General features: G+C 47.5%; 1 protein-coding gene across 2 annotated transcripts in view; it reads right to left on the bottom strand.

Moving 5' to 3' along the window:
- The window catches only part of ADAMTSL1 (ADAMTS like 1), a 394,101-nt gene that overhangs the window by 70,290 nt on the left and 296,304 nt on the right, over positions 1-27,507 (bottom strand). For both annotated transcript variants that reach the window (XM_075559969.1, XM_075559968.1), the window contains exon 20: positions 18,019-18,146. In XM_075559969.1, coding sequence (XP_075416084.1) covers positions 18,019-18,146 — 128 coding nt within the window. The remainder of the gene's footprint in view (positions 1-18,018; positions 18,147-27,507) is intronic.

Here is a 27,507-nt window from a genome sequence, read left to right as displayed (position 1 = left end):
ACTAGTAAGCACTAGAAAGACCAGCTGGTGGTGGTTTCGAACTGTCGGCTGTGCCGACCATACCCCAACACCGTATTTATAACCAGTAGACCTTTATAATGAAACTAACGTTCCTTAATCAATCAACCCTCATAGCTACGCGCTCCTCTTCCACCCCAGATCGAATCCAGCTGGCTCCGCGGAGGTGAGGGGAAACTGTATCCTCCATTCTCAACAAGTGCCTGGATGCTACTGACGTGCTGCCCGACTCGATAACCAGCACATCCCGTGTTTTCAGGTTTTGCTCGACTGGTTCCTCTAATCCCTAGGAAGAGCTGCGGAGACTTGAGAGGCAGGCGGTTCTCTATTAGAACATTGCAAACGAGGGCTCTTATTTGAATCTGAGGAAGGTCGGCTGTTCTTACTAGGGACCGTTGATCCCCACACCTAGAGACACTGCACGTATAGCAAAGAGAAACCCTGCCCAGTCCTGCGCCTTCCTCCCGCGTAATTGTTATGTGTGAGCCCGGTGGGCAGCCGCTGCCTCACTATGTTCTGTTGAGGGTCTTTTTTTTTCTTCACTGCCCCTCCTCTTTAGCAGGCATGGTGTCCCACTCCAGGGACTGGTTTCTCCTGCCGATGCGTCCAGAGGATGGGAGACCAAGTGTCACCATCCTTGCATTCTTCCAAGAGGAAGCTGTTTGATCTCCCACGGTCCACAGTATTTTCAGACTTCCTCGTCAGCGCCACGATGGAAGCCTGAGGACTGCCAGGCAGCGCCATCACCCGTGTTCGCAGGGATGAGGACAATGGACAACGGAAACGGGCTAGGGAATCGATATGGCAATGGTGGGTCTGTGCTGGGAGAGACCACCATGTTAATGGCACAGAGGAACCAAAAGGACTCCACAAGAGGCAAAATAGGGAGGAAAGGTGCAGAGAGAGTTCGGTCATCATCACAGAGCCCTTCCCAGCCGGAGGGGCACCTTAGCAGCCCGGGGCAGACACACGATGCCACAGCCATATGGTTTCAGCAGAGTCACGGCATGTCTATCGGGAAGGCCTCATTCTCTAAGCAAGATGGTTAGAGTTACAGCTACAGGCAGAGCGGGATAATGCTTATGTTGACATCTACACATGCTTATGAAAAACAAGAACGATCAAGACGTGGAAAGAAAGGAAGGCCTCTTAACTGATCAGGCGTCCTATGGGGGTCAGGAGCCCAGACGGAGCACTGTGCTCTGCTGCTAACCAACAGGCTGGTGGGTTGAACCCACTGGCCTGATCTGGAGGACAAGGCCGTGGCTGCCTGCTTCCTTAGAGAGCCATAGCTTCGTAAACCCTATGGGGCATCTCTACCCTGTCCCACGGGGCTGCTGTGTATTGGACTCACCTCACTGCAATGGGTGTTACAGTTTTGTTTCCCTTTGGTAATATGAGGGAGCAAGTGCCCCAGGGAGCATCAGCTACCAAAAAGCCAGGGTGAGGAGCATGCTCTTTGTTCAGTTCTTCCCGACCGCATCACAGTCTCTAGGGTTGGGATTAAGGTTCCTTCGCGAAGTCATGTGTACTGAGGGACACAGCCCTACTGGGGAGCCGGGAGGCGCTTGGACTGAGGTGATCCAGAAGTAAGACCTCGGACCTGTGTGTCGGTATCGGTATCCATGCTGCGAAGAGAACTTTCACCTTGGGATGTTGCTCAGCAGTAGCGATCCCTGGTTGCGGGGTGGGGGTAGGGGTAGGGCGGCAGGGAGCGCAAACGATAAAGTGCTTTCTCCCAGAGTGAAAGTTGGCAAATCGAACCAACCCACAAATGCCTTTCCAGGGAGCCCTGGTCATCTGCTTCTGCCTGGTCACAGTCTCGGGTGGAAACAGTAGTCGCAGGGGTACTTGGCACACACCCGGGGCCCCCGGGGCACAAGTTGATGTGAGAGCAGCAGCAACAGCTGATCAGAGAGCCAGGCACTGTCCTGACCCTGAAGGATGGGTAATTGGGTCACCAGGCAGGGACAGAGGAGCAGCCCAGGAGAAGATGCTCGGAGACCATCCCTGTGCACAGCCTAGGCTCCAGTTCAGACCATGTGCCTCATGGGTGACTCCGGGAAAAACCAAAACCCAGTGGGAAAACATCTGAACAGATGCGGCTGAAAAAATGTCTTTGGCTCAGTAGGCAGATTAAGACTTAGAGGGGAGCCCGAGGAGATGGAGGCTTGTTTTCTGAAGCAGATTGAAAGCATTTTCTTTTTCTCAGGGTGGAATTTCAGGACTCCGCTAATTAGGAACTTTGTTTTCGACAGCGTGACGTCTGACCCTTTAGAAGCCACGGCAGAGATGGTCTTGTCCTAACCAAACCCTTTCCTCTCCTCTTCCTGGGCACACCGATCCTTCTTTCCCCAGGCTCCCTGCAGCCAGGTGTGGGCACGAGACAGAGTCCCACACATGCCCCTGGAGCAGAAGTGAAGAACCATAAACAAGAATGTGTGTGTGTGTGTGTGTGTGTTGGACCACTTCTCCTTGGTCCAACCCAGAAACACTCTCTTGTGCAAACCTTTGTTTGACCTACTTTATGTGAGCAAGAAATAAATGACCACATTGTAGCCATCATGTATTTGCGGGCTTGTTTGTTAGAGTTGGTGCTGCTAGGCGGGGGCAATGCCATCCAGTGGTAACCCCGTGCTCGCACAGCAGAGGGCTCTATGGGTTCTCCAGCCTGGGACCTTCAGAAGCCAATTGCCAGGTTGTCTTCCTAGGCATGTGTGGTGGGTTTGAGCTGCCAACCTTCCAGCTAGTGGAGAGATTAACTATTTCTCCTACCCAGGGACATGACAGAAGCTGACAAACCCTAATTAATCCAAATTTAATGGATGTATGTTGACTTCTTGAAATATGCAGTAGGTCTTCAGTACTTCTTGTATTGTGAAACACAGAGGTCATTTGAAAATGGTTCTCTCAACTGATGACTAAATTGTTATAAGAGCTGTACGAGCCCCCATAGAGGGGTTTAGGAGAGGAGATGGGTCAGTCAGGGTGCGAGGTAGTACCGATGAAGAACACAGCTTTTCCCCCAGATCCTGGATGCTTCCTCCCCCCAACTACCATGATCCGAATTCTACCTTGCAGGGCTGGATAGAGCAGAGGCTGTACACTGGTACATATGGGGGCTGGAGGCACAGGGAATCCAGGGTGGATGATACCTTCAGGACCAATGGTGTGATGAGTGATTCTGGGAGAGTGGAGGGTGAGTGGGTTGGAAAGGGGGCACTGATTACAAGGATCCACATGTGACCCCTTCCTGGGAGATGGACGGCAGAGAAGGCGGGGAAGGGAGACTCCGGATAGAGCAAGATATGACAAAATAACGATGTATAAATTACCAAGGGCACATGAGGGAGGGGGAGCGGGGAGGGAGGGAAAAAAAAAAGAGGACCTGATGCAAAGGGCCTAAGTGGAGAGCAAATGCTTTGAGAATGATTGGGGCAGGGAATGTATGGATGTGCTTTATACAATTGATGTATGTATATGTATGGATTGTGATAAGAGTTGTATGAGTCCCTAATAAAATGTTTAAAAAATGGTTCTCTCCTATCTTTAGTTATTAGAAATTAATTCTGCTTCAAAGATACTGGATTGTCCTTATTCAACAGTCAATTTAGGCTAGGAAGTGTGTGTGTGTGTGTGTGTGTGTGTGTGTGTAATAATTCCCAAGGAGTATACGAAGAGTTAGTAAATATGACTAACTGGTCAAAACCAGCCCTGCCTCTTGCAGTGACCTAAGGATCCCAAGAAGATACAAGCTTCAGATTCTGAAGCTAAGTTGAGTGACGGTGTCTGCCCGAAGTACTGGAAGTTCTGCTCAGATATGAATTCTGTGTTACATTCATCCGCACGAGGCAGCCAAAAATGCACGCTGCATTACTGGTGCTTGCAGAAGGCATCAACACAGTGCCGAGAAACCTACCCGGTAGGTGCCCTAGCTCTAGCACTTAAGAGCTGAGTGACCTCAGCAAGTTCCTAACCTCCCTGCACCTGAGTTATAAGCAGACAACATTCAGGTATGCTGGCGTCTCCCTACACGGGTCTCATCAGTATCGAGAGCATATGATTCACACCACGGCTAGCCTTGCTGGAGATCCCAGACAGCAGCTGCTGCCGGACAAGCTTTACCATCACACATGCTAGTCTTCTCTGTGAAGCTGTTTAACATGCCCAGTGAGGATGCCCCTGGCAGAACCAATCTCAACTCAAGATGTGAAAGGCCAAGAAGACAGGGATCCCTATTAGTTATAAGGCTGAACTCTACAGCATCTGTTTTGTGTCTTTCTGTGTGTGTACAAACAAATAGCACTGATTCAGCCCCTGAAAGGGGAAGCATTAGGTTCTGGAGGCAACAGGAAACCATTCTGTCTTACAAAACCAATCCTAAAACAGGAGCTCTCAGGACAGTCTAATTCATAGGTTCCCAGACTTATGTGGCCTAATACCTTCTTTTCAGGAAAAAAACACTACTCTGTGTCCCCTGGAGCTGTAGGACAAAGCGTGCATATCTACTTTCAAAGCCTTTCCATAGTTCCAGCGCGTGAGAGGGCTGGGCCATTCCCGGGATTGTCACTGACCCCCCCACCCCCCGTCTTAGTGTAAAGCGTCCCACAGGAGGGTCCCATCATAGCACCATGGGACTCTCCTTTAAGGTAGAAGACACCAACGATGAAAGACACAGAACTCTCTGGCTCCATTGATTGCCACCCCGCACATCAATTGCAGCATGAAGGGCATCTAGCAGTGTCCTCCTGACGCACGGGGAACCTCTGACCTGGGATGACGCGGACAGACTGATGCTCCCGGGCGGCACTTGTCACCAAGGATTCATCAAGTCCATGTTTGGATGCAGGATTTCTTCAAGCCATTGCATGTTATAGATTTAAAATCCTTTCAATATCTCAAACAAAGGCTCAGAAAATGGTATTTAACCAACAGACAAGCCCCAACTTAACCCACAGACTAGTAATCAAATAACGACTTAAGAAAAGCTACCTTCTCCTTTCATTGCAATTATTGCTGCCCCCCCCCCCCACAAAGATTACTGGAGCAAAGTCTCAGAAACTCCACTAAACAAGAATCCTAAGAAAAGTGGCTGAAGGGAGACAGCGGTCAGTGTAAGATATGAAAATAATAATTTATAAATTAGCAAGATTTTCTGAGGGAGGGAGGGGGCAGGGAGGGAAAAATGAGGAGCTGGGCTCAAGGGCTCAAGGAGTAAGAACATGTTTTGAAAGGGATGATGGCAACCTATGACCGATGTACAAACATGCTTGACACACTGGATGTATGGATTGTTATGAGCTGGAAGAGCCCCCAATGAAACTATTTAAAAATTTTACTTCTAACAAACCAAACAAGCTCTTCAGATAAAGAAATTAAAGACACCTGTGAGTACAATAAGACTTAAGGATCTAGGAAGGCCCTTAGAAACACCGACAATATTTTACAAACCTGAAGTCAGTAGCAATGATAGGTCTTAACTCTTCATGTCCACTTACCATCCTTTGCTGGCTGGAAATTCTTCAGGATCTTGTTCCCCACTCCCTGCCTACTGACCCCCCTCCCCAGCAGTTTCAACAAGAGTTGCTTTGTTACAGATAACAGTCATATTAATAGGCATGCTTTTTTCTTAGCCTGGTTCTCCTTCCAAATGCGTCCACATTTTATAGCTCAGAAATGTTTAACTCTTCCCTGTCTTGCTGTCTCTCTGGCAAGGTCTCCTTTACTTCTAGCTTCCACCTCTTGCGGCAGCATGTGACCCTGCGTTATCTTGACTCACCTGGGGCCCTCTCTCCTCACCAGTGTCCTAGAACAATTCTAAGGTTCTTCTCGGAAATTCTTTTCAATCTTCCCGAGACCTCCTTGCAAAAGAAGACTCTAATTCTTCTTTTTCACTCTCTTTTATTCCCCAAAAGATAAGGGAGTAACTTTGCAAAAGTTCACCTGGCAGGTAAGGGGATTCTGCAGCTGGTAGGGGTGGGTGGTGGCTGTGTAGAAGAGAGTCCTAGAACTCTTAGGTCCAGAAGAGACCCGAGAGCGCAGCTATTATAAACCCTTCCATTTCCAACCAGGAAGCAGGTTTATAGTTCCGAATCGACTTCTAAGGGGGGTAATGAGGCAGAACTTCTCCCTAGAATTTTATAGGAAGTTGCCTTTCTAAGAATTGTTAAGAATAAATGTTTCTCTTCCATCCAAATGATTACATGGATTTTGTTGGTGTGTAGGAGGCAAAGTGCATACAGAGAAGCCTAAATACAGACATGTACATATGTAAATATATTTATGATTATGGGGGCAATAGATTTATATGCATATATTTATAGGTTCAGTAGTAGGGTAGCTGATGGACATTGGGCCTCCTCATGCATAATCCCCCAATACAATAGCACCTCGCCCTGCTAAGCAGCCATTGCAGGATACCCATCTTCCCGACATGATCACTGAAGACAGCCGTGTGTAAGCAAATGTGGTGAAGAAAGCTGATGGTGCCCGGCTATCAAAAAAAGATATAGCGTCTGGGGTCTTAAAGGCTTGAAGGCAAATAAGCGGCCATCTAGCTCAGAAGCAACAAAGCCCACAGAGAAGCACACGGCCTAAGCGAATACAAGGTGTTGAATGGACCATGTAGCAGATACAAAGGAACAAAAGCAATCATTGTGTGATCACCTTCCTCACATAATTGCTGAAGACGAAAGTGTGCATAAGCAAGTGTGGTGAAGAAGGCGGATGGTGCCCGGCTACTGAGAGATATAGCGTCTGGGGACTTAAAGGCTTGAAAGCAAACAAGCGACCATCTAGCAACCGAACCCACACGGAAGCAGCACACCAACATATGTGACCATGAAGGACAGAGGAGACCAGGTCTCCAACATCAAAGGTGGGGTGGTGGTGAGAATCACATCACCGTGGAAGAGGGGGAGTGCATGATGGGGACCCAATGCCCACCTGTAGACAGCTGGACACCCTTTCCAGAGGGGTAGTGAGGAGGAGATGGGCCACTCAAGGTTCAGTGTAGCAACAATGAAACTCAAAACCTTCCTCTAGTTCCTGAACGCTTCCTCCCCTCCCAATCATCATGACCCCAATTCTACCTTGCCTTGCGGACCTGGTTATACCAGAGGATGTACAGCGGTGCAGTGGGGATCTGGAGGCACAGGGAATCTAGGACAGACGAACCCCTCAACACCAGCAGTGGGAGTGGCGACACCAGGAGGGAAGGGCATGTAGAAAGGGAGAACCGATCTCGGAGATCTATGTGTAACCTCCTCTCTGGGAGATGGGCAATGGGGAGGCGGGTGAGGGGAGACGCTGGGGAGTGTAAGAGAAGATATAATAATTATTCATAAACTATCAAGGGACCAGGGGTGGGATCGGGGAGGGAAGGGGATGGGGGGAAAAAAGGGAAACTGAGCTGATTCCAGGAACCCAAGTGGAAGGTGAATTATGAGAGTGACGAGTGAAACGAATGTATAAGGGTGCTTTGCTCAATTGATGTATGTACAGATTGTGATAAGAGCCTTATGAGTCCCAATAAAAAGATTAAAAAAAAAGAATAAATGTTTCTCTTCCATCCAAATGATTACATGGATTTTGTTGGTGTGGTATCATTAATTAAATCTAATTAATTACATCATGATCACACCATGTATCACCTTAACCATAATAAAAGATTTAATCTTCAAGGGGGGAAACTAGGAGCTGATACCAAGGGCTCAAGTAGAAAGCAAATGTTTTGAGACCGATGAGGGCAACAAATGTACAAATGTGCTCGACACAATGGATGGATGGATGGATTGTGATAAGAATTGTATGAGCCCCTAATAAAATGATTTAAGACAACAACAACAACAACAACAAAGATTTAATCTTTAGGCTATGACCAGAGCACAAACAGGTTTAGCCTGATAGGATTTTGTTTTTAAAGTGAGCTCACTGGAAACATTTAAAAATGGCGAGATTTCAGAACAAGTGATTTGGGGGAGAGGAGGCAGGGCTTGGCTTTTCTTGATAAAAGCAGATGTTCTGGTAACATTAGATTTGCAAAAATTTGCAGAAGGGCAATACTAAAATGAAGATGAATTATACCCTTCAGATAGGGTGTGGTAAGTAGAATTAATAGTTCCCTAAAGATGCCCATGTCCTAATCCTGAGACCTTTAAATATGTTCTATTACATGACAAAAGGGAATGAAGGCAACACATGGCATTAAAGCTGCTAATCAGGTGGTCTTAAACTAGGGAGATTATCCCGGTGGACCCAATCTAACATCATGCACTCTTTACACACCAGGAGAGGTAGACAGACGTCTGAGGGCTCTATCATGGAGGAGTAGGGCCCAGAGCCAAGGAATGTAGTGGCCTCTACGTTAGGAATGAGCCCAGTTTCCAGCCAGTGAGAAATGGATACAGCAGTCCTAAATGAAAACGCTCACTCAGCAAACAGCAACTTCAGAAGGGAATGCAGTCTTGTTGCCATTTTAATTCTGCTCTGGTAGGAAGTGCACCAAAATGCTGATCCGTGGAACTGAAAGGTAATCAATTGGTATTGCTGTAAGCATTGCTATGTTGGCACTTTGTTCTGGTGGCAACAGAACCTGAATTCAGTGTACGGGACCTTACCCCCTCCACACGACACCACTTTCTCATTGTCACAAAGAAGCCGCGTCACGAACTAGCACGAGCCTCTGAGCATCACAAATAATCAGGGAACTGTAAACTGGAACTACAATGAAATACGACTTTGCCCAAGCTGTGGTGGCCACAATCAGACAGACAGAGAAGAGCAAGAGTTGGTGGGATGTAAAACGGTGCAGCCAGTTTGGATCATATTGTTGGCGGCCATCAAGCTGGTGCCAACCCATAGCGACCCTATGAACACCAGAGGGAGACATGGCCTGATCCGGTACCAGAATAAGTGTTCTTATTCTGCAGCCACTGCGCTACTCCATCTTGTTGTGGGCCTTCCTCTTTCCCACTGCCCCTCTACTTCACCAAGCAAATGTCCTTCTCCGGGGACTGGTCTCTCCTGACAACATGCAGTTTCTTAACAAGTTGAGCATGTAGATTACAGCCAGAAGTTCTATGTCTAGGTCTGTATGCCAAGAGACATGGAGAGTTACGTCCACACAAAAACTTAGACAAGAAGGCTCATAGCAGCCAGATTCATAATAGTTGGGGAAAAAGGAAAAACCCCAAGTGCCCATCACTTAACGGATAGGAACATTTGGTATATGCATACAACCGATTATTATTTCGGCATAAAATAGAATAGAGCCATTTACACGCACTACGATGTAGATGAATCTTAAAACTGCTATGCTGAGTTAAAAAAGCACATACTGTACAGGGTGTCTGCATCCATTTGTGTGGAATGCCCAGAAGAGGCAAGCACACAGAGACAGGAAGTTGACCAGCGGTTGAATAGGACTGAGTAAAGCAGAGCCCTGGTGGTGTCATGCTCATAGGGTAGGCTGTGAACTGTACGAAGTTTAAAACCACCAGTTGCTCCTTGGGAGAAAGATGAGGCTTTGAACTCGTCAAGAGTCACCAGCTCAGAAACTCACAAGGGCAGTGCCACCTTGTGCGATGGCCACGTGAGTTGGCATCGACTCGAGGGCAGGGAGTTTGGGATTTGGAGGGCTGAGCAAAATGGGGAAAGGTGGTGTTAAGTAACGATCATGTAGAGGTAATGGAAATCTTAAAATTGATTGTGGGGACAAAGTTCAAAAAAAGCCACTGAATTATATACTTTCAAAGGGTGAAATGTACAGGATATACAGTGTATATTTATGTATAAGCTGAGATTTTCAGTATATTTTTAATACAATTTTTGTGGTAAAATTAGGTGTCCTTGGTTGATATTCAAGCCGGCTTATGCACAAGTATATATGGTAAATACTACATCAACACAGTAGATATTTTAAGCTGGTTTGTGTGGATGGTTATACAAATTTATGCATTTATTAAAGTTACTGAATTACATACTCACAAAATTCATCAGGGGTGAATTTTATGGTATGTACATTAGGTCTTGACAAAGTAGAAAAAGAGTTTTCATGTCACAAAAGCTTTTCTTGATGATTCAGGGTCAACCTTGTGACTACTAGTTGATTATCGTGCTCCCCCACAATGCACAGGCTTGAAATCTGCTTGCTTGGGGTGCTTTCCGGCAATACCACAGGACCCTTATGATCTTGCCCAGCACGCCTAGATGGCATGGCTTCCTCCTCCTCCTGGGCCTCCACCACCAATCTCTGAAGACACTTCTTGCCAATGGCAGTGTGTCAGGTTACTGCCGTTAGTAGTTCTGACTACTCCACCGAAGGTGCTGGCTCTCTACGAGAGGCAAGGCAGCCCGTTCCACTGCCGAGTTCTAGACAAGGGTCCCCGCACCTGGTACAGCCACGGGATGCTGCACCCTCTCCTACGAGCAACTAATGGAGGTTACATGAGGGGAGGAACCAATTGCAGTTTTTCCTTCAAACTTTAAAAAATCATTTTATTGGTGGCTCGTACAACTCTTATCACAATGAATCCATCCATCCATTGTGTCAAGCACATTTGTACATTAGTTGCCAGCATCATTCTCAAAACATTTGCTCTCCACTTGAGCCCTGGGTATCAGCTCCTCATTTCCCCCCTTCCCTCCCCGTTCCTCCTCCTGTATGAACCCTTGATAATTTATAATTTTTTTTTAATTTGTCATATCTTACACTGTCAATGTCTCCCTTCACCCACTTTTCTGTTGCCCACCCCCCAGGAAGGTCACATGTAGATCCTTGTAACCGGTTCCCCCTTTCTACCTCAATCTCCCTCCACTCTCCCAGTATCGCCACTCTCACCACTGGTCCTAAGGGGTTTATCTGTCCTGGATTCCCTGTGTTTCCAGTTCCTACCTGTACCAGTGTATATCTTCTAGTCTAGCCAGATTTGTAAGGAAGAATTGGGATCATGATAGTGGGGGTGGGTGGGTGGGAGGAAGCATTTAAGAACTAGAGGAAAGTTGTATGTTTCATCATTGCTACCCTGCACCCTGCCGGGCTGGTCTCCTCTCCTTCAGACTTTTTGAGTTGGATGAGTTTACCAAGCGGAGCGTTGGCTTTATATCCATCCATTCCCACACATCTGTTTCATCTCCCTCGATAAACCCGTCAGCATACCCTCACTCATCCCCGTCCTCCCAGGGCTTCATGTTTCCATTCCTCTTTCTTTCCTGACCCTCTGACCTTTGCCCGGGGGAAATGCTGCCCTTTCCCCCTTTCATGTTGGATTTACTGTACGGTGTGCCTACCTCACTAGTGTTACTGCTCCACTCATTGTGAATTCTGACTGTCGTTCGAAAGCACCAGCCACAGTATGGAAGGAAGACGAGGCTTTCTTCTCCAGGAGAGGCTTAGAGTCTTGGCAGCCCACAGGGGAGGCTCTACTCTGTCCTACAGTGTCGCTCTGAGATGATGGGCTGCCCTGGTGGAGGTGTCTAGTGCTCAGCTAAACACTGAGTCACGGGAGTGAGTTCAGTTCCAGGTGTGACAGGTAATGAAAGATCCCATCTGCCAGATATGCGGATTGTCTTTTGAGGATTAGAGATGGGTTATCTTGGACACTGCCCTGCTTGTTTCCTCCAGTCGACTGGTACAAAGTAAACAAGGTTCTCCTGCTTTGCTCTCCCCTCCCTTTATGTAAATTCCATCAAAGTCAGTGTATATTCTGCACGTCTGTTTATATTGCAGAAAACCTGAGGGCCTTAGTTACTGGCTATTTTCTCAAACAAAGAAGTCCCCCGGATGGCAGCTTGCACCAGTCAATGGCTGTTACCACACTGTTCTGAACACGGCCAGGAACACAGCCAGCCCTGGCTACCTTTCCCTTTGATCAGTGTGCTGAAACAAGGCCCCCTTGTCAACCTCTGCCCTGGTGACAAGCCTCTCCCGAAGTCTAACTCAAGCCAACTCATCTAGGTCACAGAATTCCTGGGTGAAACCTTCAGAAATACCCCTGTGAAATGCCTCCCACTATGAAAGCTGATAAAATCGCTTGTATTTTATCATAGCTACTAAATCATGATGAGGAAGGGCAGAGAAAGAAGACTTAAATTTTTTTTAACAAACCACCGAAACCACCAACACCCCTCCCCCCCAACCCAACTGGTTATATTGTTATTTTCCCAGTGAGGTTTCTGTGATCTCTTTATTAGACACAGTGTGTGTCAGCTACTCAACTCATAAAAGATCAGGAAGACCTGCCAGGGAATGAGACGGATTTTCTGTCTCTCCCTTCCTGTGAAGACTTCGATGAGCTCATCTGTGTTCTCTCCTTTCAATGAACGATCCGCTCATCCCTCAAGCCTCATCTTCCCCCCATTTTCCATTGATGATGTCAGGCAGGCCTTACAGTACCTCTTTTGTGATCTTGTAAAATCAATGACAACCAGAAACGTTTTCCGTATGGCTATGACCTCACCCACGGTCCCACCTGGAGGGGCCCTCATCTGCCTTGGTAAGGAGAGCTAACCTCCACTGATCCAGACTGAAGCAATTTACCAGGAAACTACTGCTTTCTTTCAAAACCCTGCCTACTCCATTCAGCCATGCACACTTTCTTAGCAGCCCGGATGAGGGCTGAGACTGACTGGCTAGCATGGGCTCTCCAATCTTAGTGCCTACCCTGGTGCACGCCAGGAACTCTCCTTTATCCAGACTGGCTTTAAGGCATCCATTGGGCTGCTAACCACAAGGTAGGTGGTTCAAACGCATCAGCCACTCTACTTGGGTAGAGATTTAGTCTCAGAAATGCTAAGGAGTCGTTCTACTTTGTCCTATAGGGTTGCCAACGGATCAGAATGGACTCCTGGCAGTACTTCTGAACTTCAGGTATATGACACTTCCTCCTCCTCCTTGTTACTCTCCCCATGGTCCCTCCTCTGAAAGGTGTTCTCAGCCACAACCTGGTCAGTGCAACAGGCATCCATTAAGTACACTCAGGACAAGTGCATTCAGTACTTTGGTGCCCCTGAAGTCCTTGTGGCACAGTTGGGTAAGTACTGGACTTCCAACTGCAGTGTCAGTGGTTCAAACCCACCAGCCACTTTGAGGGGGAAGGATGAGCAGGATCTCTACTCACATAGAGATTCATAGGCTCCAAAATCCTATAGAGTCATCATGAGTGGGGAAATCCACTCATTGTGGTGGGTTTGGTTGATTTGGGGTCCCCACAGGGCTGGGAATATTCTGATGAGCGGAGAGGGAAACAATGATTGTTGGCCATCTCCTGGAAGGGGAAACCGAGGCACCAGCAAGGTACTCAACTCTGAGTTTGAAAGGGTAAAAAGAACACTAATGGAGAGAAGCCCACAGTACTAAAGACAATAATCCCAAGGGCCAAAAGAGACACAGTAAGACAGACTCTGGCTCTATGTCTAAGACGCAGTGCTTACGTGCTTCAAAATCTGCAAAGAGGGTGAGGGATGGAACTGAAGAGAGGCGGCACTGGCCACATACCCAATCCAGGGCACTAGCCAATGCAATGGGAGGGTACGATCCTGGGGCCCCAGTGAAACAGTCTTTAATAGGAGCCATCTGCTCGGAATCCAGGCCCCCCAAGCCCTTTGCAGGAGGTTAATTGCACTTCATCGGAACATGAGGGGCTTGGAGAAGGGGCTCTACAAAGGGCCTATGGGTAGCCAGTCACTTTAACAACTTCAACATCACATCAAACCACATATCACACATTTCAACCATCGAATCACAATCATAGGAGCTGGGCGATCAACCCCACAGTCAATTCCGGGACATTGATTCTTCCTTGGACTCATTGTTGTTAGCTCCCCATTTCCTTCCAGCGCCTCCTGTTATGGTTCATTAAATATATCGATCCAGTTGTTGGATCTATGGGGTCACCTCATCTGGGTTTCATATACAGAAAACCATACAACATCAAGACAGAATATGAACAAACAGCCGTCAATAATGACAGTGACACAAAGAAACGCCTCAATCGAGAACAAAGCAGAAAATATTTTGGAGCCATTATCCATTGGGTCAAGAGGGTGATCACGGACAAGGCATCACATGCCAACCTCGCTCCAATCGCAGCTTGCAATGTACTCTGCCTGGTAACCAGGTTTCCCACCTCTGGTCCATAGTCAGAGGGGATTCATCAGAGGCTTAATCCGCATGGGGAGCTCTGTTACATTGGTTTTGGGTTTTCATTGTCATCCATAAATTACTGGAAATTGGGTGTTCAGAAATTAAGCTCTAGTACCATTCCTACCTCTGGGATGGACTTTTATTGTTCTTGGATCACCTATGCTGGTGTGCTTCTTCTGTGTGGACTTAGGCAATGCCTCATGTAGATGGCTGCTTGTGTTGAGACAAGCTCTTAAGACACGAGACAGAATTCTTTCTAATAGCTGGGCCCCATCTGCTGTATTCACCCTGCTTTGCTGCAGCACCCACAAGTTCAGTGATCACTTCACGGAGGTAGGTTTTAAGTAGGGCCATATCATAAGAACTAATAGTTCTTAGATTTGGGCTATGATTCAATGTGAGCGCCAAAATCCATTCGTATATCTACAGTTTATCTCTGCCCCTGGTTAACTTTAAGGCCATTACGATGATTTTATTGAAGGGGATTGTAAATTATCCCCATGGGGCTTACAGGAGTTCTATGCGTAGTACTATTAATTCGGCAAAGGTACTACAGACAACAATCCAAGGTCCAGACTGGACACTGTAAGAAAGATTTCAGTGTTGTTTCTACAACTCAAGGTTTACATATTTAAAGGGAACGTGCGCAGAGAGGAGGGCATGGAACTGCAACGCACTGGAGAAGCAGAACAGGTAACACACTCACTCCAGGCTCTGGGGAACCTCGATGGGCGAGGGCGGCACCATTCAGTCCTCACCACAAGCTCCAGCTCCGAATCCAGGCCCTCCAGATTCTGCACAGATGGCTAATTCTGCTTCCGCAGAACGTGGTGTGCTCAGAGAGGGGGCTCTCCCAAGGGCCTGTGGGTATTCAGTCTCTGGAGAGGAATTGCTACTGAAAAAACAAGGTTGTTGTCTGCGGTTTTCCATGATCTCCAGCATAATAATCTCATTTCACTGCTGTTGGGGGATGCCGACTCATAGCGGCCCTACACAGGACAGGGTGGAGCTGCCCCTGTGAGTGCCCAAGACTGGAATGCCTTCCTGGAGTAGAAAGCCCCGTCTTTCTACCGTGGAGTGACTGGGGATCTTGAACCGCTGACCTTGAGGTTAACCGCCCAATGCGTAATCACTATGCCTCCAGCAGTCCTTTCAGGGTTTTCTAGATGGCAAGCACTAGGATCCGCATTTTAAAGGAATGAATGCATTTAATCACCACCGTCTGAGAGAGAGATGGCCGGACATGACTGCCATTGTACAGACAAAGACACGGAGTTAGGAAGGGTGAAGAAGGTACTCAGGGCGAAACCGATAATGGCTAAGACGCAGACCACGAGGCTCCAGGACCCCGAGACACAACTCCTTGCCACACGGCACCTTTCTTGTGAATTATTATGAGCCCATTTCCATGCATCTCATCAAGTCAAAAGTACTAGCAAGCGCTAATCTTCCTTACAGAATCACAGGACATCTGGCGGGCTTAGTCTAAAGAGAAATAAATAAAAATATATTTTTTCTTTTTTGGCTCACATTCAGACCGAAGTACAGAAACAGCTCGATGATGTCTTTAAAGGTCGCTGAGCTTTTACCACGAGGATCTGACCGCCAATCAGCTTCTAAGCCTGCACTTGACAACTGTCAGTGGTAAAGTTTACAGTGAAAAAATAATCAATGGAAATGAAGTTGGGGCTAATGTTTTCTACATCTCAGAACCATGTTCAGGATGCATTTCATGCTAGAGGAGCTGGCGAAAGAGGAGGGAGCTCACATGGATGGGGGTGCTCGATGTGCCTGGCATCGGGCTCAGCGCATTCTCACACGTGCCATCTCATCTACCCTCACAATAGCCCAGGGCGGTAGTGCCAATTTCACTCTGACACAGGAGAATGGAGGCACAAGGAGGTTCTATCCTTAGTTCAGGAGCACACAGCGAATACACCGTTGAAATGAGATCAAACGTCGTCATGCTTGACGCACGTTTCCCCCATCCTCAAAACGCAGGCTCCAGCTTACCTGGCCGCCATGGCAACACGGGACCTTAATGTGCCTATTTGAAGGAAATGGTGAGATCTCGCAGTTCTAGGTAGTCGTGTGAACAGCTACTGCCTTCACGAATCTGTAAGTTTATGAGGCACAGACTCTGGTCTTATTGATCATGCATCTCAAGACCCTGGCCGAGGGGATGCTCAGAGCAGTTGCTGGAGAGCCCTCTATCGCTGTGCGTAGAGACCCTGGTGCAGGAGCAGAGGATAATCTCACGTAAAGATCTGGATACAATGTTAAGGTGACCGGTGTGTTCTGTGCCTTTGAAAGAACTGCTTCACAGATCTGCCGCAGAGTGGAACGCGCCCCAGCAGCTGCAGCACAGCGACAGGGCTGCCTAAGCCTGGGTGTGGAGGTTCTGCTCATGTTCCATCTGTTGGCCTCCTTTTCCCCTTCCCCTGGTGCCTCCTTGGCCGCCCTGTTTCTCTTCCTTGGCTTTGAACCTGTTGGCAGCCTCCAAGAGGTTCTCTTCAAAGGGCGGAGAAGCAGCCTGACGTTACAATTGCCTTGCCTAATTCCAGACAGGTTTCCATTAATTGTATTAAGTTTGGGCGAACAGAGGGTATTTAGTCTGTGAGAGAGAGCTGACCCGTATCTGGATAAATATAAACAGGAACGTGCATCCCGGGAGAGGTGTGATTGGCCAGCGGTCTGAAGGATGTCAGAGATGCCCATGCAGGTTGGAGGTGGAAGGCAAGAGAGATTTAACGAGATCGGGCCCGAGCATCTGGACTCTGTATAGAGGGAGGGATAAAGGACGCAACTGGAATACATTAGGGGGGAAACAAATGTTTTATTCACCAAAAAAATAGGCATTCATAATATCATCCTTTAATCCATCCCAGGGCCCCTGAACTTGTCCTGGTTGTGGCTTTTACAGTCTCTACAAAGCCTCTGCTAAGGAAGGTCCCTGCCCCGATCAGCTTCAGGCCATGGGGGCAGAATCGCTGCTGCTCATAGATAAGCCAGGGAGTAGCACGTGTGGTGTGACAGCATAATCCTGGCATGGAACGATGAGGTCAGTGTGGGGTGATGTTGGCTTTCCGCACATCTGCTGAATCATTTCATCTGAGCAGCCATTGAAAGGAATGACACAAACACGTGCAACGCCCTGCCACAGGCCGGGAGGGCCCAGGTCTGAGACGAGAGTACCGTCGGCGGGGACATGGAGAGGACACCGGAGTGGGAATTGGGAAACCTCGGGTCCCCTTTTCTCTCCGTCACTAGCCAAGCAGCCCTGTGACCTCAGATTGCCCGGCTTCGAGAAAGGAGGGCCCTTGGGTCCGTTGTTATCTAAGATCTCTTTCAGTTTTGAAGACAAAGGTTTGCCCTATTTAAAAGAGTTTTTCTAAAAATGCCACAAGACTACAGCACTGTCGCTGGGGGGACAGTCTACTCCACGGCTTGGTGTCTTCAATCACCTGATATGGAATGCAGCAAAGGCAAAGTGGGCCGGTGCCCAAGAACAAGAGGCTGAAACCACACAGAACCAGAGCACGGTGCCAGTGAAGGCTCCTGGCTCCAAGCACAGCCACAGAATCCCAGCTGCCCACAGGTTTCTTGTTTGCATTAAGCAGAACAAGGAGACACAACAGAACCCTCCAGGAGCATCCACTGATCACAGTCCACGGTCTCTTCTCCCCTCCCTGAGGCGCCTCGGTGGCTCATGCTCTCCTTGCCTGGAATAGACCCCCATCTCTATTAATCAAGATGTCACACATTCTGCAGAGCCCAACTCTAAGCGCCCCCTTCCGTGCACGTTTTCATTCGATAAAAGGCTTCTGAATGGAATGAAACTGGAATGTTCACGTTACCTGCTAACGTGACGGCAATGGAGACGGAGTCGTAGCCCAGGGCGTTGGTGGCGTTGCAAGTGTAGAAGCCCACGTCGGCTTCCACCGGGGCCAAGATCTGCAAGGAGTCATCTGGCTGGAGAAGAATCCTAGAGGGATAGAAAAAGCAAGTCTGGTCAGGTCAACTGCTCCTTTGGTTTCAATATTGAAAGGCAGGAGGGAGACTCGGGGTGCTGCTTTACCCACCAGCCACACTAGCACCAGGAACCCAGGATTTCTCGACATTGTGACTGGTGTGATTCTGGTAGCAGTCCCAAGTCAGCAGGCTCTGGGCTGCCTTGGCAGCTTGTGGGTTACTTAGTCTAAACGCTACCAGATAGAGCAGACAGCCAAGTACAGGAATACATGTCACACATATGTTGGGGAGTGAGAGGGGGTGCTACAATAAATGGTCAGGTGGACTTGGAGAAGGTTTATTGGGAGAAACAAAAAATGACCCAATTCACAGCCATTGAGTCGTTGCTGACTCATAGAACACCGATAGGACCATCCTGTGAGTTTCCTAGACAGTAATTCTTTACAGGAGTAGAAAGCCTCGGTTTTCTCCCAAGGAGCGACTGGTGGTTTTGAACTGCTGACCTTGCAGTTAGAAACCCAATGCGTAAACATTACACGACCACGGCTCCCAGGGCTTGGATGCAGGGTAGAACGTAGAGTGAGGGCTTCGCCAGAAAGTGATGTGGAGAAAGGTTCTGTGAAGGTTTGGATGGAGACGAAACAGCCAGGCCTCCAAGGCTGATCAAGGGTCTTCGTGTGCCCATTTGAAGGGAGCTGCATGGGAATTGCTCACTTCTAAGTCATCCTGTGGACATCTAACTAGCTTGTCAGCATCATGCGGCACACCACTCAGGCTGCATGACGGCTTTATTTCCTACAATCCTGTCAGAGAAGCCAAGGATCCAGAGAGCTCCAGAGTAGCTGCCATCCAGTTCCGCCACGTTTCCTGACCCAAACAGACGGGCACGAATCACACTGTGAGTGTTGAAAGTAAATGTCCAAACCCACTCCCATCACAAACCCGTCGCTTCTTCTTTTCTGGGGTACTCCTGCACGCCATGGCAGTTAAACAGCTAAGGACCAATGGTGACGTGAAGCGCATGTCTTGGCGATGAGGAGGATGGCTATTGGCACTCCTATGGAGAGCTGGGAGCGCAGCTGGGCAGGAAAGGTCAGAGGGTGGAGAAGCAGTGTCCGGACCTGGTAGGGCCTTGGGGTGGCAAATCGTTCAACAACACAGAAGCGGTTTTGTGGGGGCTCCTGGTCCCTAGAGTTGCCCATTGCCTCCTCTGTGACTGTCCCCGCCTTCTTAGCTTGACATGACCCACCTTCCACGTGAACATGCATTTACAGGACTTCAGCAGGTGACAGGAGTTGTTTTTTCAGGAAAGAGAAAGAAACAAGTCAGCAGGATTCACAAGCCTTACTGGTGACAGACAGACAGACAGACAGATGAGGAATCAGATCGGCCCCCACCACGTATTTCCCCCATGAATCACGCCTTTGCTTTCTTCACTGGTCCCTGGCTGGTTTCTCTCCAGACTCTATGGCATGTCCAGTCAGTGCGACCTCTAGTCTGCTAAGTTATTCTGAGGTGAGTAACTGAGCCAGCAATGAAGTCGGCCACCTCGCCGCTGCACTTGTCTGTCTCCCGCTTGCTCTGTTGTTCATTTACACCTCCGCTCAGCGGGCAGGCCTGAAGTAAGGAAGGCAGGTGATGTGGGAGGCACTTCAGGGGGAAGGAAAGGAGAGAAAGAAAGAAATGGAAAACTTTAGCAAAAGGAAGTTTTAGGACAACGTGCGCGTGATTCCAGGCCGTCCCCATGATCGCTGAAGACATGTGAGCTTTTGTGGGGTGGAACTAGGCTGAAGCTTTGGGAGGGATGGAAGGGAGATGATGAGCGACTGTAACACCACCCAACCATCACTCATCCCTCAAACAGCAGGGACGTTTCCCTCAAAGCCAAACGCCTATATGTTAGTTTACTTCAAAGGCAAGATAAAAGAAAGAAGATTTTTCTTATCTTTGGTAAGTCAACTAATATTTTAGTTAAAGCCACTGTGTCCTAGAGAAATCTTATCGTGGGTAACGGGGTATCACTCCTAAATCTATTTGGGGATTCTGGTTGTGATAAGTTTATTAAAAAGAAAAAGAAAAACTGACTTTATGATTCCCATGTCAAAGGCTGAAGTCCCAGGCTTTTTTTGTGCGCCCACACCAGTTTTCCAATGAAAACAGGCTTAATTAAATTTCCATAGAACTGGTGATTCGGGAGGGTAGATTCAGTAATTACCTTTCAATTTCACAACGCTGAAAAGGCACAGATGAAAATGTGCTCAGTTCACAAATTCGTTAGAACAGCTGCTTCCCTACAGCGGGAAACGTCTGTCTGTCTCTTGTTCCTACCCGAAGGTGATTTGAACCAAACATTCAGAGCAGGAGGCCAGCAGGTGGGTCCTGCTGAGGTTTCATTGTGACCACTGGCAAGTCCCTTCCTACAATTCAGATGATTCATTTATGAAATGCAGTGGAGCTGTGAATCTGAGGCAGACATGGAATGTCCAGCCCATCGTTTGGAATTCCCAGTGCCCCTTCAGTTGGTAGTGCTGGGCACGCTGAATGGAGGACTGCATTTAAGGAGCCAGGGACATGGAGAAGATGGCAGAGGAGAAAGTGAAAGGCGCACTCCCTGTTACCCAACACGCTGCCACTTCCTAGACCTTGGTGTGCAGAGAATACATTCTCTCCACACAGCCTTCCTCCCCAGCGCCCGTCGCATCTGCCCGATCCCAGCAGATGGTGTAAACCCTCCTATTTTAGCTATTTATTTGAAGTTGGGTGTCCCTGGGTGGTGTAAGCAGTTAACCTGCTTGGCTAACCAACAGAAAGGTCGGAAGTGTGAGTTCGTCAGAGGCCCCTCAGAAGAGAGGCCTGCTGGATGAGCTCCCTGGAGTAACTCGGCCCCTGGAAATCTACGGAGCACAGTGCGACATTGGGAACCATGGCATCGGCATCGTCCCACAGGGAGAAAGCCAGAGGTGTCTAAACTAGGATGCGAACAGCGGAGCTGGGAAAGAATTGAAATGCTGAGATGTAACCCGCACGGAGTCTTTTCTTTTATCCCAGGAGCTGAGCAGACAAGACCAAGAAGGTAGAGAGAGCCCTTGTCTTTGTGAAAAGCAACTTTAAAGGTCATCTTAAAACATACATCCCATGTAGGGGGAAAAGGAGCCTGTCATTTTTTGCAGTCAACTGAACTCTCAGTCATGGACACAGATATCTGAAGGCAGATTCAGGACTTGAGAATGGGTGTTTTCCCCTCGGTCCCACACTTGTTTTCACTGCAAAATAAATCATTATGCCTGGTAGGACCCCAGCAAGGGTCCACTCGTCACCCCTTTCATTGATTTTTCTCCTCACTGTGAACAGAAAGCTTCCCACAAGTGTATCTTAGTTGGATCTTCTCTCTCTTCCCCCACACACTGACCAAGACCCAGGCAGTGGTAGGGCTACCTTTAGGCTTAGGGAAGACCTCCAGTTTCTACAAAGAGCCTCCAAGGTTGGAAGATGGGTATTTGGAGGTTGCCATTAGGGGGAGCACTAGTTCTGGTGAACCTTGCCAGGTAAGGCTCTTTAGGAAACAAGGCAAGCCGTGGAGCTGAGGTTTATTTCAGTTTATCTAGTCTGGCATCTTGGGAGTGAAATTCCAGGGGAAGGTTTTTTTTTATGATATTTCAAGCATTTTCCAGTCTATTAATTCAACTTAATTTGCTAGTAGCTGATTTCTGTCAGCTTCTATTTCAGTTTCACATTTGACAGGTCTGTTTTAGAATGTGCAGGCACAGAACACCGCTCTGCTTTCCAAGCAAAACCAGAGAGATTTTTCTGGGGTTGTTGTGGAATGTAAGGAATCAGAGGACGAGGGGACACAGAGTGGGGCATAATTAAGACCTCTACAGCGATACTGTGGTCACATTTGGGATATTAATACCTCCTGCTTTCTTCCCATACTTCCATATTACATTCCATATTGTTTATTGAGCTAAAATTTATTGCTTGATTTCCTTGAAAAATGAAATGAAAAATGAGGCAGAAGTTCTGCTTTTCCCGGTGGCCTTTCTTTATAATCTTGTGTGTGTGTGTGTGTCTGTGTGACTATAAGTCATATTTTCAGGGGCTTTTCAAAACTCTCGAATGGCAGAAACACCCACTATTAATTTCATAGTTAAAATAATCCTTTAAATGATTAGCTCCCTCTGATGATAAGTATCAGCCTCTGATTCTGGTATGACAAATCCATGCATCTCCTATGAACAAATTATCATCTCCTCACCCTAGCCCTGTGTATGTGACATGCATCGATTCCAATTATACGAGCAAGCAACCACCAGCAAAACACAAACACATGTCTGACAAAAGAGTCGCTCGCTTGGATGAATTAGAGAGGTTTCATTCCTTTCAGCTCTAGAATTTTAAGAATGGAAGGCAACCCCAAGAATTAAAAAAAATTGTTGCTACCAAATTACCTTCTATCAGTCAGCTAAGTAAGCTGTCAGGTCCAATTGTTGCTACCAAATTACCTTCTATCAGTCAGCTAAGTAAGCTGTTGGGCCCGTAGAGAGAGTCCAGATAATTGTGAATGTTCCGTCATCCATGTGAGTAGGATATGGGCCCATCCAATCAAGTACAATCCCCTTCAGGTTAAGTTCTTTCGCCTCCATCGGCAGCATCTACTGATCTAGGGTTCTCTGTGGAAGACGGGGGCCTTTTGTGTCTCAAGGAGAAGTCTCCAGAAATGCTGGGAGGCACCACGATGTCTCCCAGCTCCTTGGATCACGGTGAATATCACTGTCTCATAGGCCTGCCTCTCACATGGACACCTCTGTGACTAACCATGGGAAGCTGCTGTGTGCAGAGGACTTACAGCCAAGAGATCTGGACTTCACTCTGAAGTCTGTGGTGGTTCTGGACAAGCCATTCAGTTCTCAGAGCCTCTCGGTAAGCTATCCTCGGGCATTTGAGGTGAAAACTGACCTCTGAGAGTTCTTGGGAGGATGAAGATAAAGGTGGGCACAGACGCATTCACCCTCGTTCCTAAGCAGAAAGCCTTCAGTTTAAAACTCAGAGACATCTAATTAATTTGTCTTTAAAAACAAACAAAAAAAACCCCACTACAGGCTGTGGTAATCTGAGTAGCCTTTTTGAAATTTCCCACTGTCAAAGGGAAATTCCAAGCTCTTGGCACAGAAATGTCCGTCTGCTCCGAGAGCTGCCTCGGGCTCCTCTTCCTCACTCGTAAGCAATTTTGACCCCATTTTCGGTTTCCGCAAAGGACCGAAAGCTGTACATTATGGGTGCACTCTCCTTCTATGGGACAGTCCCTTCCTCTCCTCATTCAAATGTACATCCCTACACAGACTGCCTGCTCCAGTCAAAAGGTTTCCTGGCCATTAAAGCGGGGCTGAAGACACATTCCGCCCTCTTCCTATCTGCACCTCCATACTCCCCTCACTCCTTAAGAACCAGTTCACCATGTAGAAAAAGACTGTTTGGAAACCGACTGTGGTAGCAATTGTATAATTCTGCTTGATGTAATTGAACTATGGATATGAGATGACAAAGTACTATACACGAGGGGCTGCCCCCAAGTAACTGGATTTTAGTTTTCAAAGCTATGTACCCTATATACTCGAGTATCAGCTAACCCCAAATATCAGCGGAGGCACCTAATTGTACCACAAAACTGCATTAAAATGTGCTAAAAAATTCGACTTATACACAAACATATAGGTACTCTCCATTTCTCTTAGTACATTTGTCAAATCTGTGATTCCATTCTGGGAAACATTTTTCACACTCATCTGTTTGGATGGCTGACAGCACCTCCTCGTTTTTTCCTTCACCTTTTCTATGTCGTCAAATCACTGTCCCTTCCTGTCCCTCTTCATTTGCAGAATGAACTGGTGCACTGAGATGGCTGCGTGAGCAAGTGCATTATTGTGATGGCAAAACCAGTCCCCAGTCTGCCACAAATCAGGCCTTTCAAGAACCTCTAATAGAAAGCTTAATTAACAGTCTGACCTGGTGGAGTAAGTTCCAAATGTACTACAAGTAGACAATTTCATCCATTCGGGAAGTTGATGGACATTAAGAATGAGTTTTATCATCAATTGACATTTCACCTTTTTTGAAACGAGAAAACCACTCTAACACTTTATCCCCCCCCGCCCAATAGCACTGTCCTTGTATGCTGTGTGCAACATCACAACCGTTTCTGCAACATTTTTCCCCAGCAAGAAAAATTTCATAGCTGCATGCTATTCTCTAAAATCAGCCATCACAAAAATTAAGGTACAATTTTACAAAAAAAATTCACTGTGACCAGAGTGAACCTTCCCAGGTGACGCCACTGGGTGCACTAACTCAGAGTGAGTTGCTAGATGTTCGCCTACCGGGAAAAAATGGGAACCATGAAAGCTCCACTAAGCCCAGTGCAATTCTGGTTTTTTTTGTACCCTTTGTATATGTATGATATAGACATATATGTATGATATATGTATTAAATCCCAATTAATAGTACATTTAAAAAAAGAACCAATTCAAGTTCTGCCTCCTTGCATTGCCCAAGTCCACATAAATCCCTCCCTTTCCTGGAGCTCCCAGTTGTTCTAAGCTACACCACAAAGTCCTTTCACTCTACCCCGTGTTGCTTCCTCACTTTCTACAGTAAACGGATGCCTCCTCCTCCTCCTCTTCCTCCTCTCCTCTCCCCTCCCCTCCCCTCCTTCTCCTTCTTCTTCTTCTTCAAAATGTTCCCACTCAAGAGATGGGATAGAGGCTTCCAGGGGCATCCTGGCTGAATTCTACAATAGCTCTACCATTGACTAGCTGTGTCACTCTGACCAAACAACTGACTTAACTTCCCTGTGCCAGGTTCCCCACCCATCCACTGAAGGAGACAGCATGGTGGCTCTGAGTGTTCTTTGTGAGTTAAGGCATTTAAGGCACACATGGGACGGTGCCTGGTGCATCGCTGCACTAAGTGCTAGTGATTGGGAGTTTGTCGTTGTGGACATCAACGTCATCTGGATGCTGGGAGAAGCAATGACTGTGGCCGAGATAAATGAAGAATGGAGGATTTTCAAGGGGGGAAGCAAACAACAAAACAGACATAGATCAGGACTGTGGGGCAGAAGTAAGGGGTTTGTTGTCCCAGAGACCAGGGAGTGAGGAGCAGTCCTGTCTCCTTGGTGGTGGCAGTGGGAACCGAAGAGACCAGCCAAGAACCGAGGCCATGCAGCATCGTGGGCTGGCAACTGCCTGGATTCTATTCTTGACCCAAGGATCTCGGAATAAAGACAACTCGTTTCCATCGCTGTTTTAACATAATTAACCAAATAGTGAAACACTAGAAGTCGAAAGCAGCTGCCAGAATCCTGAGATTGCATAAGAGAGTCTGAATAACAAGGGCAGAAGAATGAGCACCGGTCAAGAGCAGGCTTAGGAAAACAGACAAAGCTAAAACAGGCCACGCAGAGAGTTGGTGCTGACGCATCCTCAGTAAGTCTCACCTTGTCCTGAGATGAAGCTGTCTTTCTATTTCTTTGTTGGCTTAGGGATTCCAATATTGGAACGGCACCACAAACAGCTGGTGGGAACTAGTATTTGTTGGATACGAGCAAATGCTTTTGATCAGTTTATCACGCTACTAGATTGACAGTATCATCCTATCTCAGAGAGGAAGCAAGAGCTCCGAGAAGTTAAACTCGCTCAGCTCATGCATGGTGGATTCAGGGTGGGGAATGGTCTTTTCTTACCCCCTCTCTTCCCGCCCCCACCCCCTAATCCAGGCACCCACGAGGGCCTAGGCTAAAGGCATGTGGTTTGAATTCATTTTTTTTGGGGGGGGGGATGAATCATTTGTGTGAGGTTTATAGGTACTCAGGGAAACCATGTGTAAGAATATTCTGGATTTTTAAAAGAGGGAAATATCTGGCCTATAAGAACGTGTTCCCCTCTAAAACCAAACATTATAGCAGCACAGAGGTTTGCCGTGGAGAGTTCTGTTTTGTGTGATTGTTTTTGGAAACAGATTTGACATTCATGAAGTGCTTCAACTAGGGCAACTGATTTTCACCCTCGGCAGGTTTTAATGCAACGGCCGAACAAGTTGCTTAACGCTCAGAGTTCCCGACTGCTCCAGGTAGAAGTAAAGAAAATCTTTTTGGAATGGAAGAGCTGCTTGACTACACAGTCTCCACTCTGTCGGAGGACTTTGTGCCAAACATTTTAGCATCCTTGCCCTTCAGAAATTCATGACGTTTTGAATTTGCTTATATGTGTGGCTTTATCTGCTTACTCAGTAATTCATTTCACATGAAAAAACCTGCATGAAAAGGCTCTGATGGAATTCCCTATTCACCCAGAGCAGGGGTCATGAAATGCCAGCCAGCTGCCACCTGGTTTTGTGAATGAAGTTTTCTTTGGAACATGGTGAATCTGGCTGTTCACAGACTGTCTACGGCTCTGCTTTTGTGCTGTTGCCCTGGTACTGCTGAGACGTGGGGCAGAGACTGGATGGTGTGCAAAGTCTAACACGTTCACGACTGACCCCTTAACAGAAAGAGTATTGCCAACTCCTGACCTAGAACACGGGAGAACTTTTACTTCTGGGTTCCTTCAGTGCCTTCCTCATTTACACAAAAATTAGAACTTAAAAATTTTTAAAAAGTAACTCTGCAATTTGAAAGGACCACTTTCCTAGGAAGAATAAATTAAGGTGACCAGGGCACAGGGGCAGTTCAAGCCTGTCCTCTAGGGTCATTATGAGTCAGCATCGACTCAATGGCAGTGAACATTTGACCAGACTCGAAATGACAGGAAAGAATATCAAGGGAATTGAACTATCTTCTCCCATGGCTAGGACCTCGGCTGAGAATTCTCCAACAGTGTGTTTTCCTAGAGAACGTTCTATCCCAACTCTGTTTGGTGTGCCTCCAAATGAAAGAGGCTGTCACTGTTTTGTGATGGCCTGGGTGAGGAGGCGGGACAACGAGTCCCATCACAAATGGTAACACCTATCAATAGTGAGTCTCCTCTGCTTGCCCAGGAGTGTGGATCTGCTCTGCAGACCCTTTCTATTCCATAGGGCAAGTGCGTTGACAGCCATTTAATCGATAAGAAAACTGAGGCTCAGACAGGTGGAAGTGTACTCCCACCGAATAGGGAGGATTGGTCTGGAAGCCTACTGTTAGGTCCTGGGGCTGCCTCGGAGTCGACTTGATGGCAATGCATTTGGTTTGGCTTGGTTTGGGGGCTGCCTCTGTGCCAACTGCTCTACTTGGTTTGATCCATCTCACCAAGGCGGTGGACAATAGTGGGGTGGGGGGAACACCCAGAAGCAGACTAAAAGGAACAGGGGACAGGTTTAAGGACAATAAGCCGGAAGCTCC

Source organism: Tenrec ecaudatus, chromosome 10, assembly GCF_050624435.1.
Source record: "Tenrec ecaudatus isolate mTenEca1 chromosome 10, mTenEca1.hap1, whole genome shotgun sequence".
NCBI classification, from domain to species: domain Eukaryota; kingdom Metazoa; phylum Chordata; class Mammalia; order Afrosoricida; family Tenrecidae; genus Tenrec; species Tenrec ecaudatus.
The sequence above is the reverse complement of the archived record's forward strand: the minus strand, read 5'-3'. Positions and strand labels throughout refer to the sequence as shown.